At 41.2% G+C, this 17,334-nt stretch overlaps 1 protein-coding gene across 1 annotated transcript in view; it reads right to left on the bottom strand.

Moving 5' to 3' along the window:
- GRPR (gastrin releasing peptide receptor) overlaps positions 1 to 3,958 on the bottom strand; it is a 32,236-nt gene extending 28,278 nt beyond the window's left edge. The window contains exon 1 of the mRNA XM_043569660.1: positions 3,111 to 3,958. Coding sequence (XP_043425595.1) covers positions 3,111 to 3,523 — 413 coding nt within the window. The 5' untranslated portion in view covers positions 3,524 to 3,958. The remainder of the gene's footprint in view (positions 1 to 3,110) is intronic.
- Positions 3,959 to 17,334: the final 13,376 nt, after the last annotated feature.

Genomic DNA, 17,334 nt, shown 5'->3' with positions numbered 1-17,334 from the left:
AAGCAAGGAAGCAGAGCCAGGAACTCGTCAGTTTAACCACCAGGTGCATGTGTAAGGGGAAAAAAACATAAAAGGAGAGGTAGGGCAGGGACCAAAAGTAAAGGGGCCTGAATGCAAATCTGCAAATGGTCAGCTGTGTGAAACCCAGAATTCTAGTTTCTGGGACTGCCTTGAAGTCTCCCTTTGACACAGTGGCAGCAGTATCAACTTTTCCAGAAAACTGTTATTCCTTTCATATTAACAAAGATTCCAGTTTGCCTGGGGGAAGGGAGGACTGTAGAAGGGAGATCGGAATGAGTGCTGGCACTGCTGGTGAGCCTACAGGGGGCGGGGACGGATGATTATCACTATGCCCATTCACACCTCAGAAACCCTGATTCAGTAGATTTAGGGTAGCAGCCAAGAAGCTGTATGTTTTTTGAGCTTCCCCAATGATTGGTGATGATCATCCAGTGTGGAGGGTCCTCTGGTTCATCCTTTTACCAACCTGTCAAATACAGACTAGCACTTTAGAAAACTCTTTGATGATATTTACTAAATATATGCCACCAGTGATCCAGTGACTCCATTCCTAGGCTGAGACCCAAGAGAAAGAAACACACATGTACCCCAAAAGGCATGAATAAGAATATCCAGAGTAGGCTATTAGCAGCCCCCAACTGGAAACAACCCAATGTCCATCAGTATTAGAATGGATACACAAACCGAGATATATTCATACGGTGGAATACCACACAAGAATTAAAAAGAACAAACCATTGCTATGTGCACCAACATAGATGACTCTCACAGACATGAGAAGCATAAGAAGTATGATTCTATTTATATGAGATTAACGAACCGGCAAAAATAATCTACGTTAACTGAACTCAGAATAGTGATTGCCTCTCTCTGGGGGTGGGTATTAACTGGAAAGAGACAGAAAAGAAACTCCTGGGGTGCCAGATATTCTATATCTCCAGCCGGGTGGTGGTTACGTTGCTATGAAGACAGTGCAAATACACTGAGCTATACACTTGTTCACTTTACTGTATATAGATCATACCTTGTTGAGAAAAAATAGAGATTGTGTGTGTGTGTGTGTTTGCCCTGCCAACCTCATGACGTTATTATAAGACTCCAATAGCTTTTTAAAACGAGATAGACAAGTATAGTTTTATATTATTTAACTAGCTCAATACTTATTCTTGTTGAAATTGGTTAGATGCAGTACCTGTGATTCAGGTGAGCCATCAGCTTTCTCAAGCCTTTACCAAAGCACAAAAAGTTAGTTACACGGAAGCTTATAGTAATTTCTGAACTTGGAAATTGGAAATTTCCGAACTTGGACACACAGTAACTATAAAGTTGCTGAGAGCACACTAGAGCTGCCAAAGTGTGCAAACCGGCTTTTGAAAGAGCCTTTCTGCCGATGGTCTGCTTCGAAAGCTGCCTGCAGCTGCATTTGTACATTCCACGCCCTCACTTTTCTCCCTGCCCACCCCCCCCCCCAACACCTCCGCACCCACCAACCCAGAATGCGAAATCTCCTCTTTCCGTCAAGAAAATGGTCCTCATCCCGAGGTGCCCTGGGCCATTGGTCATGAGCCACAGACAGACCTTCTGCGGGCTGGGGAGTTTGCCTGCCCCTGGATCAACGTGTGAAACTGCCTGTGGCCATTAGCACCTGGTGGGCAAACGCTCAGGTTAGAGCAAGCTGGACGTGAGCTGCGGGAACGGAGAAACCCTGTCTGGCCAGTCCGATGTGCAAACCTTGTCTCTGGGCTGTTATTTTTCCACCTTTGAAAATGAACAGTGTACTTCAGGCAGCTAAGTCTAAACACATGTCTACAAATACTGATGACACTATCTTTATTTGTCCATTACTTGACAAAGCCAGATCACCTGGGGACTGTTTGTTCCTCTACAAAATGAGAATCCACTATCGTATGTATTAAAATGTAGGACATTCTCTTCAGAGTATAAACTTTCAAGAGCTGCTTCTCTGTCTTTCCTGGTACACTCTCAAATCCGTGTGTATCTTTAACACCATATCATCCCGTGGATTTTAAAATAAAAATGTATAGGCTCTGGCTCAATGTTCCGGTTTTTCTTCATTTGACCATATGCTCCATGATGTTTCTGGAGTCTATCCATCACTGGGTCCGATTTCTAGAGCTCAGAGGTATGTAAGATATATGCAGCCACACGTGTGAACAACCTGCAGATATTTCCTGACTGGTTCATTCAAGCAAGAGTTGTTTACAGAATAGATGCTCGGTAAATGTTCAAAGACTGATGATGAATCTTTAAGAATGAATACATGTGAATTTGAAAGCAACATGTGCACACAAGAAATGCAGTTCACAGATATGAGTATTTCCCAGAATAAAACACTGGACTCCCTCCCCCCACTGAAAAAAAAACTCCAAAGGCACCGTATATGGAAGTACATCACTAAAGATATTAAAATTCAAAATCAGACTTGAATGGAGCTTTCTCAAGGAGAAAAAAAATCCACATCATGCTTATTTCACTAAAGAGATACTTAGAAAAACCAGCTCTCTGGTTACAAAGAGAGCCAAATACAAAATCAGCTGTGAGAAAAGTTAAATAGTCTGAGGAAAATAAATTTCAAGGAAATGCTGCTTATTTTCTCCTCTTGTTTATTTCTGAAAGCCTATTTTGAGGAAGAAATTCAGTGAGACTTTTCTGTTCTCTGATGACGTTGAATTGCTTCTAAGAAACATTTGCCTGGGGTGTAAACTCTATTAGGTGTGACTTTTTTTTTTTTCTTCTCACCACTCAATTAATTTTGCAGGGAGGGAGAAATTAAGAAAAAGCAACACTAAATCGATTTGTTTCCTGAAAATGAACGTCAATCTTATGCTCAGAATATTTTTTTTTTCTCATTTGTCCCCTTCTGTCCCACCACTCACTCACTTTTCTTTCTTAAACCAGTATGTCAAACTTGAGAAGTAATCTCTAGAAGAAAAACATTCCTGGGAGGGAATCAGAGTGTGAGTAGAACTCCCCTTTGTGCAAGCAGCTCTGTCTGCCCCAAGGTGGTGGCTCACTCACCAAGGCATCTATCACCCTCAGAGAGAATGTGACTTTCCTCCAGAACTTACCTGTCCGCTGAGAGAGCCGTGAGGGTGAAGACAGACACCCCCACCGAGGTGAGCTGTATAAAGGGGATCAGCTTGCAGCCAATCCTGCCAAACAGCCATCTGTCGGCCAGGTACCTGCTGGCATCCACGGGAGCACATGTTACCAAGAGGAGCAGATCTCCCAACGCCAGACTGGAGATGAACAGGTTCGGCACATTTCGCATGGCCTTCACAGTACAGAAGATCTTGATCAGCGTGATGTTGCCGATGAGGCCTATCAGAATGATGACCCCATAGATTGCAGGGATGACATACAGGATCCCCGGGTGGAACCAGTCGTCGTTCATGGGGACATCTGCACTGTGACTGGAGATGTTGCAGTGCAAGAAGTGGTCCACTTCCAAGTTCAAAAGCAAACAATCACTTAGAGCCATCCTCTAGATTCTTTCCCACCTGAAAAGTGCTCTTAGATGCTGTTGCTTAACTTTGATTTTGCAGTTGGGTGAAGATGAGGATAAAAATCTATGCTGGGCTCTTTATCTTCTTTAATAAAAATAGAGTACATATACACTATAGCATTCAGAACTGTCTGGCACTATTTTGACGCTCGTGCTGCCGTGGTCTTCACTTGACCAATGTACTACATGTCTCTATTCAGTAAGTTAACAACAAAACAACAACAAAAATTCGGCCAGAAAGGGCTCAGAATTAAACCTACTCTGTACCAACCCTTTCTACCTCCATTCTAGTCTGAGTCTCCCTGGCTGCAGTTTACAAAGAACTTTTGGCCGGCTATTTTCATACGGCATTTCCTATCTTTCCTGATATTTAGAACCTGAAGGTTTAAAGTGGGTAGAAAAAAAACTGCACAGAGAAAGCCTCAAATCCTATAGGCAGGATGCTGTGCACGTCACTGACTTAACCAGCAAACAGCAGCTCTGCTGAGCTGAGGCTCTGAAGAGGAACCAGGGCTAAGTACAGACAGAGAATGCCAGCCCCCTGCTGGACACTTCAATCACTGCCCAGTAGCCTGCGCTCCCCAGATGAGAATCCACCTGCAGACTTTAACGGACACCCTTGGCTTCTCATTTATGATACAGCACCTACGGCAGTTATTTAATAAGCATTGCTAGCCCTCTGCAGGGCCCCACAAATCTTGCTGATACTATCCATGCCCGTGAATCTAGATAAAACTCACATCCCATTTTCTCATCTTTACCAATACATTAGAATGACATGTTAGGGTTGCTATAAAATGAGGTCAGTATCTGAATTAAATGCACACAGATGCACAGGATGTCCCCGTGTGAGCTGTCCCACCAGCCTTCCCAATGCCTCTTTGAATGGGGACTGCCACTGAGGAACAGTCGGCATAGGATTTGTGCCTTAAACCTTCAGTAACTGACATCTGGGAAAAGCAGAAGCAGAACACACACGCACCCTTTCCCATAGCTTTCGCAAGCCGTTATTGTTCCCTTTACCAGGGGGAAATAAGATCAGGAGCCAGCTGCATTCTTAAATATCAGTAGCCTTTTCCAGAAAAATGGGATTTTTCTCACTGGATCTAAAAATTACATGAACTGGCGTTTTGATGCAGGTATTTGAAGTTTTTTTTTATTTGAATGCTTGCCATGTTTAATAGCAACTTTCCTCTTAAGTCCTGAGTAGGAAATTAACTGAAAAAGACTTACAGATAGAGTACCAAGGAATTGGGGAGTGGAAAGAAATAACTTAGACTTGGTGGGGGGCCAGAAAAGGCTTTACTGAGGAGGTACAACTAGATTTGAGTTTAGACCTTTAGCCAACAACTTACAAATCCATCACAAGGATTCATCTCTAAGACTTAGGTGGAGCCTGCTCTCCAGGTACATTACAGGAAGCCAGTTACCAACAGGCACTGTCATTGAAGGTTTGGTTTTTTGGGATCCATAAGGAGTAAAGAAGCTTGTACTTAACACCAGGCCAGAGTGCACCAAGAAAGACTCCAAGCATGTTGTCATGGCGACTTCCAGGGGCAGGTGACAACATTAAGATGCCTGCCATGCTCCTCCACAATCCAAAGGGCTGGCGTTCCTCTCAGCCAGCAGTCGGAATCTGCTGCTGCGTGCCTGGAGTAGGAAGAGCTACTCGGTGGACATCAGTGTCACCAGTAATGAGTCAATGACCATGAGCCTAGTGGTGTTGATTAGTTGCTAGCAGTATACCTTATGTAGTATATGGTTTCTGTGCTTCCATCTTGGCTCCTTCAGGTAATGCTTTAACAAGTTATGTAGGCAAGTTACTGGGTGTCTTAAACTTCAAGTTCCTAATCTGTAAAGTGGGGATAATTTGTGAAGTTAACTGAAATTATCCATGTTAAGATTCCATAGTATTTGGCACACAGTAAGTGCTCAATTAATACCAGCTGCTAGTACTATAACTGTTATTACTGTGGTGATTGAGAGAGATGATTGTTGTGGTTTTCCTTTGGAAAAGCCCAATAAAGTCAGAAGAGTGATCGACCTCGGATCAACTGGCAAAAGGTCCTATTCATACAGGTGAATCAGCAACCCTTCCATTTACTTGAAAGACATTGATCACACATCTGCCAGTTTTCAGGCATTGTGCAAGAGCCTGAGAAAAAGAATATGAAGATACATGTTATTACAAGATCCTTCACGATCCCAGGTACTCTAGCTCATAGTCAGAGCACCTGGTTTCAAAGAATAATGCAAGAAGGGTTTTCATATAGATTCTGCAAATGCTTCTGTTTGTTTTATCCTGATTAATCATTTTTCTTCTTGGAATTCATCACCACTAAACCAGCCCTACAAGAGATCCTAAGGGGGACTCTGTGAGTGAAATGTTACAAGGACCACAAAGTACCACAGACACCACTACAAGCATGAAACCTACAGACATCACAATGACTCTAAACCCATATCTTTCAACAATAACACTGGATGTAAATGGACTGAGTGTGCCAATCAAAAGACATAGGGTATCAGAATGGATAAAAAAACAAGACCCGTCTATTTGCTGTCAACAAGAGACTCATTTTAGACCTGAGGACACCTTCAGATTGAAAGTGAGGGGATGGAGAACTATCTATCATGCTACTGGAAGTCAAAAGAAAGCTGGAGTAGCCATACTTATATTAGACAAACTAGACTTTAAATTAAAGGCTGTAACAAGAGATGATGAAGAGCATTATATAACAATTACAGGGTCTATCCATCAGGAAGAGCTAACAATTATAAATGTCTATGCACTGAATTCAGGAGCACCCAAATAAATAAAACAATTAATCACAAACATAAGCAATCTTATTGACAAGAATGTGGTAACTGCAGGGGACTTTAATACTCCACTTACAACAATGGACAGATCATCTAGACAGAGAATAAATATAGAAACAAGGGCCCTGAACGATACATTGGACCAGATGGATTTGACAGATATGTTTACAACTCTGCATCCCAAAGCAGCAGAATATACTTTCTTCTTGAGTGCACATGGAACATTCTCCAAGAGAGATCACATACTGGGTCACAAAACAGCCCTTGATAAATATAAAAGAACTGAGATCGTACCACGCACACTTTCGGACCACAATGCTATGAAGCTTGAAATCAACCACAGGAAAAAGTCTGGAAAACCTCCAAAAGCATGGCGGTTAAAGAACATCCTACTAAAGAATGAATGGGTCAACCAGGCAATTAGAGAAGAAATTTAAAAATATATGGAAACAAATGAAAATGAAAATACAATAATCCAAACCCTTTGGGATGCAGCAAAGGCAGTCCTGAGAGGAAAATATATTGTAATCCAGGCCTATCTTAAGAAACAAGAAACATCCCAAGTACAAAATCTAACAGCATACCTAAAGGAACTAGAAGCAGAACAGCAAAGACACCCCAAACCCAGCACAAGAAGAGAAATAATAAAGATCAGAGCAGAAATAAACAATATAGAATAAAAAAACCCAGTAGAACAGATCAATGAAACCAAGAGTTGGATTTTTGAAAAAATAAACAAAATTGATAAACCTCTAGCCAGGCTTCTTAAAAAGAAAAGAGAGAGGACCCAAATAGATAAAAAAATGAATGAAAATGGATTTATTACAACCAATCTCTCAGAAATACAAGCAATTATCAGGGAATACTATAAAAAATTGTATGCCAACAAACTGGACAACCTGGAAGAAATGGACAAATTCCTAAACACCCACACACTACCAAAACTCAAATGGGAAGAAATAGAAAATTTGAGCAGACCCATAACTAGTGAAGAAATTGAATCAGTTATCAAAAATCTCCCAACAAATAAGAGTCCAGGACCAGATGGCTTCCCTGGGGAATTCTACCAGACATTTAAAGCAGAGTTAATATCTATCCTTCTCAACCTGTTCCAAAAAATAGAAATGGAAGGAAAACTTTCAGACTCATTCTATGAAGCCAGCATTACTTTGATTTCCAAACCAGACAGACACCCAGCAAAAAAAAAGAGAACTACAGGCCAATATCCCTGATGAATATGGATGCAAAAATCCTCAATAAGATACTAGCAAATCGAATTGAACAGCATATAAAAATTATTCACTGCGATCAAGTGGGATTCATTCCTGGGCTTCAGGGCAGGTTCAACATTCACAAATCAATCAATGTCATACATCACATTAATAAAAGAAAAGATAAGAACCATATGATCCTGTCAATCGATGCAGAAAAAGCATTTGACAAAATTCAGCATCCTTTCTTAATAAAAACCCTCAAGAAAGTCGGGATAGAAGGAACATACTTAAACATCATAAAAGCCATTTATGAAAAGCCCACAGCTAATATCATCCTCAATGAGGAAAAACTGAGAGCTTTCTCCCTGAGATCAGGAACACGACAGAGATGTTCACTCTCACCGCTGTTGTTTAACATAGTGTTGAAAGTACCAGCATCAGCAATAAGACAGCAAAATGAAATAAAAGGCATCAAAATTGGTAAAGATGAAGTCAAACTTTCACTTTTCACAGACAACATTATACTCTACATGGAAGACCCAACAGACTCCACCAAAAGTCTGCTAGAACTGATACATGAATTCAGCAAAGTTGCAGTACAAAATCAATGTACACAAATTGGTTGTATTTTTTTTTTTAATTTTAATGTTTATTCATTTTTGAGACAGAGAGAGACAGAGCATGAATGGGGGAAGGTCAGAGAGAGAGGGAGACACAGAATCCGAAACAGGTTCCAGGCTCCGAGCTGTCAGCACAGAGCCCAACGCGGGGCTGGAACTCACAGACCGTGAGATCATGACCTGAGCTGAAGTCAGACGCCCAACCAACTGAGCCACCCAGGCGCCCCTTGGTTGTATTTTTATACACCAATAATGAAGCGACAGAAAGAGAAATAAACTGATCCTATTTACAATTGCACCAAGAATCATAAAATACCTAGGAATAAACCTAACCAAAGATGTCAAAGATCTGCATGCTGAAAACTATAGAAAGCTTATGAAGGAAATTGAAGAAGACACAAAGAAATGGAAAAACATTCTGTGCTCATGGATTGGAAGAATAAATATTGTTAAAATGTCAATATTACCCAAAGCAATCTACACATTCAATGCAATCCCAATCAGAATTGCACCAGCATTCTTCTTGAAGCTAGAACAAGCAACCCTAAAATTTGTATGGAACCACAAAAGGCCCCGAATAGCCAAAGTAATTTTGAAGAAGAAGACCAAAGCGGGAGGCATCACAATCCCAGACTTTAGCCTCTACTACAAAGCTGTCATCATCAAGACAGCATGGTATTGGCACAACAACAGACACATAGACCAATGGAATAGAATAGAAACCCCAGAATTAAACCCACAAAAGTATGGTCAACTAATCTTTGACAAAGCATGAAAGAATATCCAATGGAAGAAAGACAGTCTCTTTAACAAATGGTGCTGGGAGAACTGGACAGCAACATGCAGAAGATTGAAACTAGACCACTTTCTTACACCATTCACAAAAACAAACTCAAAATGGATAAAGGACTTAAATGTGAGACAGGAAACCATCAAAACCCTAGAGGAGAAAGCAGGAAAAAACCTCTCTGACCTCAGCCGCAGCAATTTCTTACTCAACACATCTCCAAAGGCAAGGGAATTAAAAGCAAGAATGAACTATTGGGACCTCATCAAGATAAAAAGCTTCTGCACTGCAAAGGAAACAATCAACAAAACTAAAAGGCAACCGATGGAATGGGAAAAGATATTTGCAAATGACATATCGGACAAAGGGCTAGTATCCAAAATCTAGAAAGAGCTCACCAAACTCCACACCCAAAAAATAAATAATCCAGTGAAGAAATGGGCAGAAGACATGAATAGACACTTTTCCAAAGAAGACATCCAGATGGCCAACTGACACATGAAAAGATGCTCAATGTCACTCATCATCAGGGAAATACAAACCAAAACCACAATGAGATACCGCCTCACACCTGTCAGAATGGCTAAAATTAACAACTCAGGCAACAACAGATGTTGGCAAAGATGCGGAGAAAGGGGAACTCTTTTGCATTGTTGGTGGGAATGCAAACTGCTGCAGCCACCTTGGAAAATAGTATGGAGGTTCCTCAAAAAATGAAAATAGAACTACCCTATGACCCAGCAATAGCACTGCTGGGAATTTACCCAAGGGATACAGGAGTGCTAATGCATAGGGGCACTTGTACCCCAATGTTTAGATCAGCACTTTCAACAATAGCCAAATTATGGGAAGAGTCCAAATGTCCATCAACTGATAAATGGATAAAGAAAATGTGGTTTATATATACAATGGAATACTACTCGGCAATCAGAGAGAATGAAACCTGGCCATTTGCAGCAATGTGGATGGAACTGGAGGCTATTATGCTAAAAGAAATAAGTCAGGCAGAGAAAGATACCATATGTTTTCACTCATATGTGGATCTTGAGAAACTTAACAGAAGACCATGGGGGAGGGGAAGGGGGAAAATAAGTTACAGAGAGGGAGGGAGGCAAACCATAAGAGACTTTTGGGTACTGAGAACAAACTGAGGGTTGATGGGGGGTGGGGAAGATGAGGAAATGGGGGATGGGCATTGAGGAGGGCACCTGTTGGGATGAGCACTGGGTGTTTTATGGAAGCCAATTTGACAATAAATTATACTATAAAAAATAATTTTTCTTCTTGAAATTGCTATGGTGGGTTTCTTTTCTCATCCTTTACCTTTCTTTCTCTCGATGCCAATGATTACTTTTGGCATTGGTTTTGGTCATCATTACTGGAGGGATAGCCTTGAACTATGCAAAATTCAGAGGAATTCACCACTTTTTGACTGGGAGAATTAGTCAGACCTTAGTGCTCAGAGTTGTCCTGAAGATTTCTAAACAGGCAGCAACAGTCAGTGCCTGACTATAATATTATACTAAACCTTATCTTTGGGGCCTTTTACCTTCCGAAAATTGCTTGAGTATTGTTTAAATAGAAATAAACTCTGGCTTCTTAAAAAAAAAAAAAGTCGCATCCGTTTAGACCCCATTCCCTCCCTAGAATGAAGCAACTACCTTTTCTCCGGAGGTGACATCTGATCTTAAAGGTGGAGTGAGTGTGTGGCAGGGTCTTTTGAACAAAGAAATTACAATGTGCCTAGAATAAAGGTATAAAAGAAGGAGCACGGCAATGAGCAGGAGACAGCTTTAGGTCCAGAAAGGTCTCCTGGATCAGAAGAGAGGGGCTGGGGAATGAGCTAGAGGCAAGTTTGGGTGGCAACATGATAAATTGTATATTCTTGATAAGTTTGGTACAGAGAACATATTTTTGGTTCACAAGGAGGACTCCTGGGTGTTGTTTTCTTTCTTTCTTTAGATACCCCTGGGTGCTGAGTTAGCCTCACTTCTTAATTCCAACTGAGCTGTTAGTGTTTCTTCCCATATAAGTTAAGCTGATGTTGATACAATTTCGCATGGCTGATGGTAGCCTTATGTGTTCCATGGCACTACAGGCTGTTCTAATGATATTATAGGAGTAAATATATATTGAGGTTCAACACCTAATATTCTCTGGGAGCAAGGATTTTTAAAAAGCTAATTAGAGAATTTTTATGTCATTTCAACTAATTATCCATAATGAGTATTTCCATCCCTACCATTATGTGTCACCTTCTGGCAGATTACCAAACATACTCAGACATTTACTTAGCATTTCATTTAATGGCAAACATGAGATGCTTTTGACTTAGGAAAAGGACACAGAACAAATATAATACAAAGTCCCTGTCCTCAGACACTTGTTTCCAGATAGAATTGGAGTGTGACTCAGCATCCTTTGTATGTGTCAGGGCAGGGTGTCACTTCTATTTAAGTCAAGAGAGTCATATTTTCCATTCTTCCAGAAAAGTGGGTTTCCCATGGGACTTGACTATGTCAAGTGGGAGTAGGAGTAGTGACTTGGTAGAATTCGGGAGGATGGATGGACTTGACAGGGCTAAAGAGAGTGGAGACAAAGTCTTCCTACCAGCTATGTGCATGGCACTTTGTCTTCCAGTAGCTGGTATTCTTGATGGAGTGACAATGAACATACACAGACAAGATAAAGTAATTATAGAGTGGGTAGAATTTGTAGGTGGAGTCAGAGTAAAGAGAGGGGAATGCTTTGAGTCTTTTTAAGAGACAGCCTGCCTGGAACAAAGGTTTGGAGGGGAGTAATAAATGAGAAATAAAGGAGCTGGATCTGCTGGGGAAGACTTTGTATTTAAGGCTGCAGATTGGACTTTAGCCTATAAGACACTGGTCCTCATCAGGACTACCTGGGGCACTTCTCAAAAAATAGAGATTCTGAGCCCCTACCCTAGACCTACTGAGTAAGAATCTCCAGGGGGAAAAATTAAGAATCGGTATGAGGTCTCCAGGGGATCTGAACACTCTCCTATGCTGGGGACCAATGATGCTGGTAGTGTGAGATCCAGAAAGGCTGGCAACATGACAACACTTGTGTTTTCCACTTTGTGGAGGGAGAAGGTGAGTGAGGAAGCACATTCAGGAGATTTTTGCCATGAGCCCTTGCTACCAAGTGTGGTCCTTGAGCCAGCAGCATGAGTATCACCCAACAGTTTGTTAGAAATACAGAATCTTGGGGGAACCTGGGTGGCTCAGTCAGTTAAGTGTCCGACTTCAGCTCAGGTCATGATCTCATGGCTTGTGAGTTTGAGCCCCACATCAGGCTCTCTGCTGACAGCCCAGAGCCTGAAGCCTGCTTTGGATTCTGTGTTTCCCTCTCTCTCTGCCGTTCTCCTGCTTGTGCTCTCTCCCTCTCTCTCTCTCAAAAATAAATATTAAAAAATAAAAAAAAAAGAAATACAGAATCTCAGGCACCACCCCAGACCTCATGAATCATAATCTAAATTTTAACAAGAACCCCAGGGATTCACGTGCACATTATAATAGTCTGAGAAGTGCTAATCTAGGTGTTAGGGAGATCTGGCAGAAAAGGTTAAGAAATCAGGGCAGGAGGTGGTAACAGATAGGAAACTGGAATCTCAAGTTCAGAATGGAACCAGCAATGAGACCAATCTGAAGCTGAATGAAGAACCACTGAATTGAGGCTTTCTGATATCACTGAGGATGGCTAGGAACTGTCCCAGACTTCATGGCAGATAAGCTCTTTTTGCCACAATACAGGGGCAAGAATCTCATCACAAATACAGGGAATATAGGCAATGGAGAAGCCCAAGATGGTGAATTTTTCTTTTTAGTCTTGTGACTCTGGGAATAAAGAGCAAGGGTCAGGGAGAAGCCACTGTGGAGAGAAATGCTGAATCTGGTTTTAGGTATACTGAATTCACTATTTGAACAAGGGAAAGTAAGGACATCAACAGAAATGAGAGCTGAAGGTTGAAGTCAAAGAGTTAAATAATTAAGAGGATTTCCTGAGAACTAACACGCTGAATGCCAAATAGTACAAGTGTATAGAAAAAGACTTGCCAAGAATCAAGTGAACTTAGGCTTCAAGGACAAGGTCACATGGTGAAAGTCAGTGGGTACTGAACACAACTTCAATGTTATGCAGTGGCAGCACCATTGAGAAGCTGATGAAGGCTGCAGCAACCCTTGCTTGAGAAGAATCAGAGATGTCACATTTTAGTGCTGCAGCAAGGACCAGAGACACAGATGACTATATCCAGATCCTGAAAGGTTGGGATCATTTCAAGTTCCCTTCTCTTTTCTTAGCATTCTGTGACTTTTCATGGGGCTTGGAAACCTAGGAGATGGGGGGAGTCTACTGAAAGGAGTCAAATTTCATTTTGAGCCACACAAAGCTGCAGAAGGAAACACAGTTAACCCAGAGAAAGCCTAGCAGAGAATATCAAACTCCAACTCAGAGCCAAGGCAATACCTGGTGTGGTGGTTTGAAAATATATCCTTGGTTCTTGGTACTTTTTCCCTCAAGAGGTGAAGATCAATTTCCCTCCCCTTGAGTGTGAGCTGTACTTAGTGACTAGCTTCTAGGAAACAGAACGAAACAGCAGTCATAGTGTGTAACTTCCAAAATTAGATGACAAAGGATGTTGCAGCTTCCTCTGTTCACTCTCTTTTAATCACTTGCTCTGAAGGAAGCCACCATGTTGTGAGGATGTGTCAAGTGGCCCTATGGATAGGTGCATATGGTGAGGAACTGAGGCCTCCTGTCTAGGGCTAGGTGAGTGTACTCTCTTGGAAGTAGATCCTCCAGCCTCAGTCGAGCCTTCAGATGACTGCAGCCCTGGCCGACATCTTGATTGCAACCTCATGAGACACTGTGAGCCAGAACTGCCCAGTCAAGCCACACCCAAATTCCTGACCTATGCAGATAGTGAATTAATAAATTTTTTCATTTTAATCCACTGTTTTATGGTAATTTGTTATGTAGCAATAGGAAACACCTGGTAAGCAGAATGGATAGAGAAGGTGAGAAAAGAAAACCACAAAAAGACAAAATAAAACGGAAAAGAAATACCAGAAAAGGCAAGCGCTATAAACCTGAATTGAACCTTGAGTGGTCAGACAGGGTATGAGGGAAAAAGAAATTATGGTCAAATCTAAAAAAGTTATGGAGACTAAAATCCATTTGTTATTTGGTAACACCAAAGCTTCTTATCTGGATAAAATATATGTATTTTTTAAATGTTGTAAATGAACTGTACTTTCTTATCTAGCCACCATATACCTGGAAATCAGACAATTTATATTCCATTTCCTATTTGCTCAGTGAGCTTGGGCAAGTCAAGTTAATTCAATGAACATTATATGCCACTGAACTGTTCTGTGTCATTAACTCTCCCTCCGTAAAATACAGGGGCACTTTCCCCTTGCCTGTGCTCCAGGAAAACCTGAGGTATTAGTACCATCCAGTGGCACCTAATGCAATGGAGAGTGGCAGCTTCACGCTACCCTCAGTCATCTCTCTTTCCTGTTATTTCTTCCTTTCTTCCAGGAGAATCCAATCAGCATAACCCTAGACTCCTTAAAACACATCCCTGTACTATCCCTCCAATAGCAGATCTGACATGATAAATGTTACTGGGATGGATTCCTTTTTAAACATTTTATTTTGAAATAACTTTAGGTTTACAGACATTTGCAACAATAGTACAAAGAGTTCTCATGGGGCACCTGGGTGGCTCAGTCGGTTGAGTGTCGGACTTTGGCTCAGGTCATGGTCTCGTGGTCTGTGGGTCTGTGGGTTTGAGCCCTGCATCAGGCTCTGTGCTGACAGCTCAGGACTTGGAGCCTGATTCAAATTCTGTCTCTCTCTCTCTGCCTCTCCCCAGCTCATGTTCTCTCTCCTCAATAATAAATAAATAAACTTAAAAAAAATATTTAAAAAAACCAGTTCTCATATACCCTTCCCCTAGCTTCCTCTTGTCAGCATCTATAAAATGAAGACAATTAGCATGGATACAATTCTACTATTTGAACTACAGACTTTATTCAGATATCACCAGTCTTTCATTACTGTCATTCTCTGTTCCAGGCTCCAGTCCAAGATACCACACTCCATTCAGTCATTATGATCCCTTAGTTTCCTCTTATCTGTGACAGTTTCTCAGACTTTCCTGTTTTTCATGACCTTGACACTTTTGAAGGGTACTAGTCAGGCATTTTATAGAGCATCCCTCCATTCTGGTTTGTCTGATGTCTTTTCATTATAAGGCAGGGGAGAGAAACTTACGGAGGTGAGGTGCTCTTCTCATCGCATCATATCTAAGAGTATGTCTTAGTTGCTGCTGTAATAAATTACCATGAATTTAGAGGCTTAAAATGACAGAAATTTATTCTCTTATGATTCTGAAGGCCAGGAGTCTGAAATGAGTCTTACAGGGCTAAAATCAAAGTTGACAGGTCTGGTTCCTTTGGGAAGCTCCAGGGAGAATTGTTCCTTGCTTCTTCCAGCTTCTGGAGGCTCCCAGCATTCCTTGGCAGTCGGCTACAGCACTCCAATCTCTGCTTCTGTCATCACATTGCCTTGTCTTCTTCCATAGTCAAACCTCTCTCTGCCTTCCTCTTATAAGGACTTTTATGATTACACTGGCCTCACCCAGGTAATCCAGGATAATTTCCCCATCTCAATTGCAACTGCAAAGTCCCTTTTGTCACATAAGGTTTGCCATAGAACATAGTCACAGGATCCAGGGATCGAGACCTGGATATCACTGGGGGCCATTATTTGGCCTACCACAGGCTATATGATATCCACATGATTTATCAGTGGTGATGTTAACCTTGATTGCTTGGTTAAGGTGGTATCTACCAGGAGTCTCCACCGTAAAGTTATTATTTGGGGGAATAGGTTCCTTTTAACGACCAGAAGTATGAGCAGAAGTGCTCATAATGTAATGATGTTGACATTGTGTAGTCATTCAACAGCAGTTACATTAGGTGCCAGACCCAGTTCTAGGCAGTGTAATGGTCCCTACTCTTAAGGAGCTAATTGCCTAACTAGGACAACATTTTTGATTTCTTAAATAAAGTGAGTTTATAAACATAAACCAGCTTTCATTTTAAATAATCTGGACAGTGCTTGAGTGATGACCTTTGATTATATAGTTTCAGGTCATGTGAAAATGGAAAATAATTTGAAGTATAATTGGACTTTTCTGTGACTATTTTCCACTATTATACGCTCTCTTGGATTTTCTTCCCAAAGGTGGAGTATTATCTCACGGGCAAATCAATAAATACAGCATCAGGTTTCTCATGAGAAAGTCTGGCTTTTATTTTGTTTCCAGCTAGTTTTATGGGACAGAAGAAGCTGAGAAGCACCCCCAGACGCTGGGTGCTCGTGTAACAAAAGTGGATTTCCACACCTCACATTTCGCCCTTTTTCTTTGGCCTGTAAAATAATACACCATGTTCTTCTCTAAGGAAGATGCTAGGAAACAGGATTACCCGTAGATTTTTCTCCAGACGCCACTGGAGCACTTCAAACTCAGAGTGGTTCCATGGGAACTCACACTCGGCATAAAAACTCTGTTATTTCTACTGCTTGAAGGAGGTTCACCTTAAATTAACTCCAAGTCACGTCTGAAATATATATTCCACAGCAGGTTCTTCAAGTATATGCTTGCTCAAATAGAACAACTGAGAAACACACAGGGGATTTATCATTCACGTATTGCACAAATCACACTTCCCCTTGTGTCTACTCCAATGTATCAGAGGCAGAATCCTCTTCAAACTGCTTATTAGCTGCCTGCCTTTGATGAAATCACTTTTTTAAAGCTTATTTATTTATTTTGAGAGAGAGACAGAGACAGCGTGATTGGGGGGGAGGCAGAGAGAGGGAGAGAGGGAGAATCCCAAGCAGGCTCCATGCTGCCAGCTCAGAGCCCGATGTGGGGCTTGAACCCACAAAGCCGTGAGATCATGACCTGAGCCGAAACCGAGTTAGATGCTTAATTGACTGAGCCACCCAGGTGCCCCTCGATGAGATCACTTTAAAGTTCTCTATGCTTACATTTTTCTTCATATATAAAAGGTTAAATGACATTAAAGTTTGCCATCTTTATCTTACAGAGTTGTTGCAGAGTCGAGATAGCAAATATGAAGGCATTTCAAAAGGTATAAAGTTCTAAATAATTTTAAGTCACTGTGTTGTAAATTACTATTACTATTTGAGGTGTGATAACAGTATTCTAGTTATGTTTTTGAAAGTCTTTATGTTTAAAAAAATTTTTTTAACATTTATTTATTTTTGAGACAGAGAGAGAGCATG

This window comes from Prionailurus bengalensis, chromosome X (genome assembly GCF_016509475.1).
Source record: "Prionailurus bengalensis isolate Pbe53 chromosome X, Fcat_Pben_1.1_paternal_pri, whole genome shotgun sequence".
NCBI lineage: Eukaryota > Metazoa > Chordata > Mammalia > Carnivora > Felidae > Prionailurus > Prionailurus bengalensis.
This window is presented reverse-complemented; position numbering and strand designations above follow the sequence as displayed.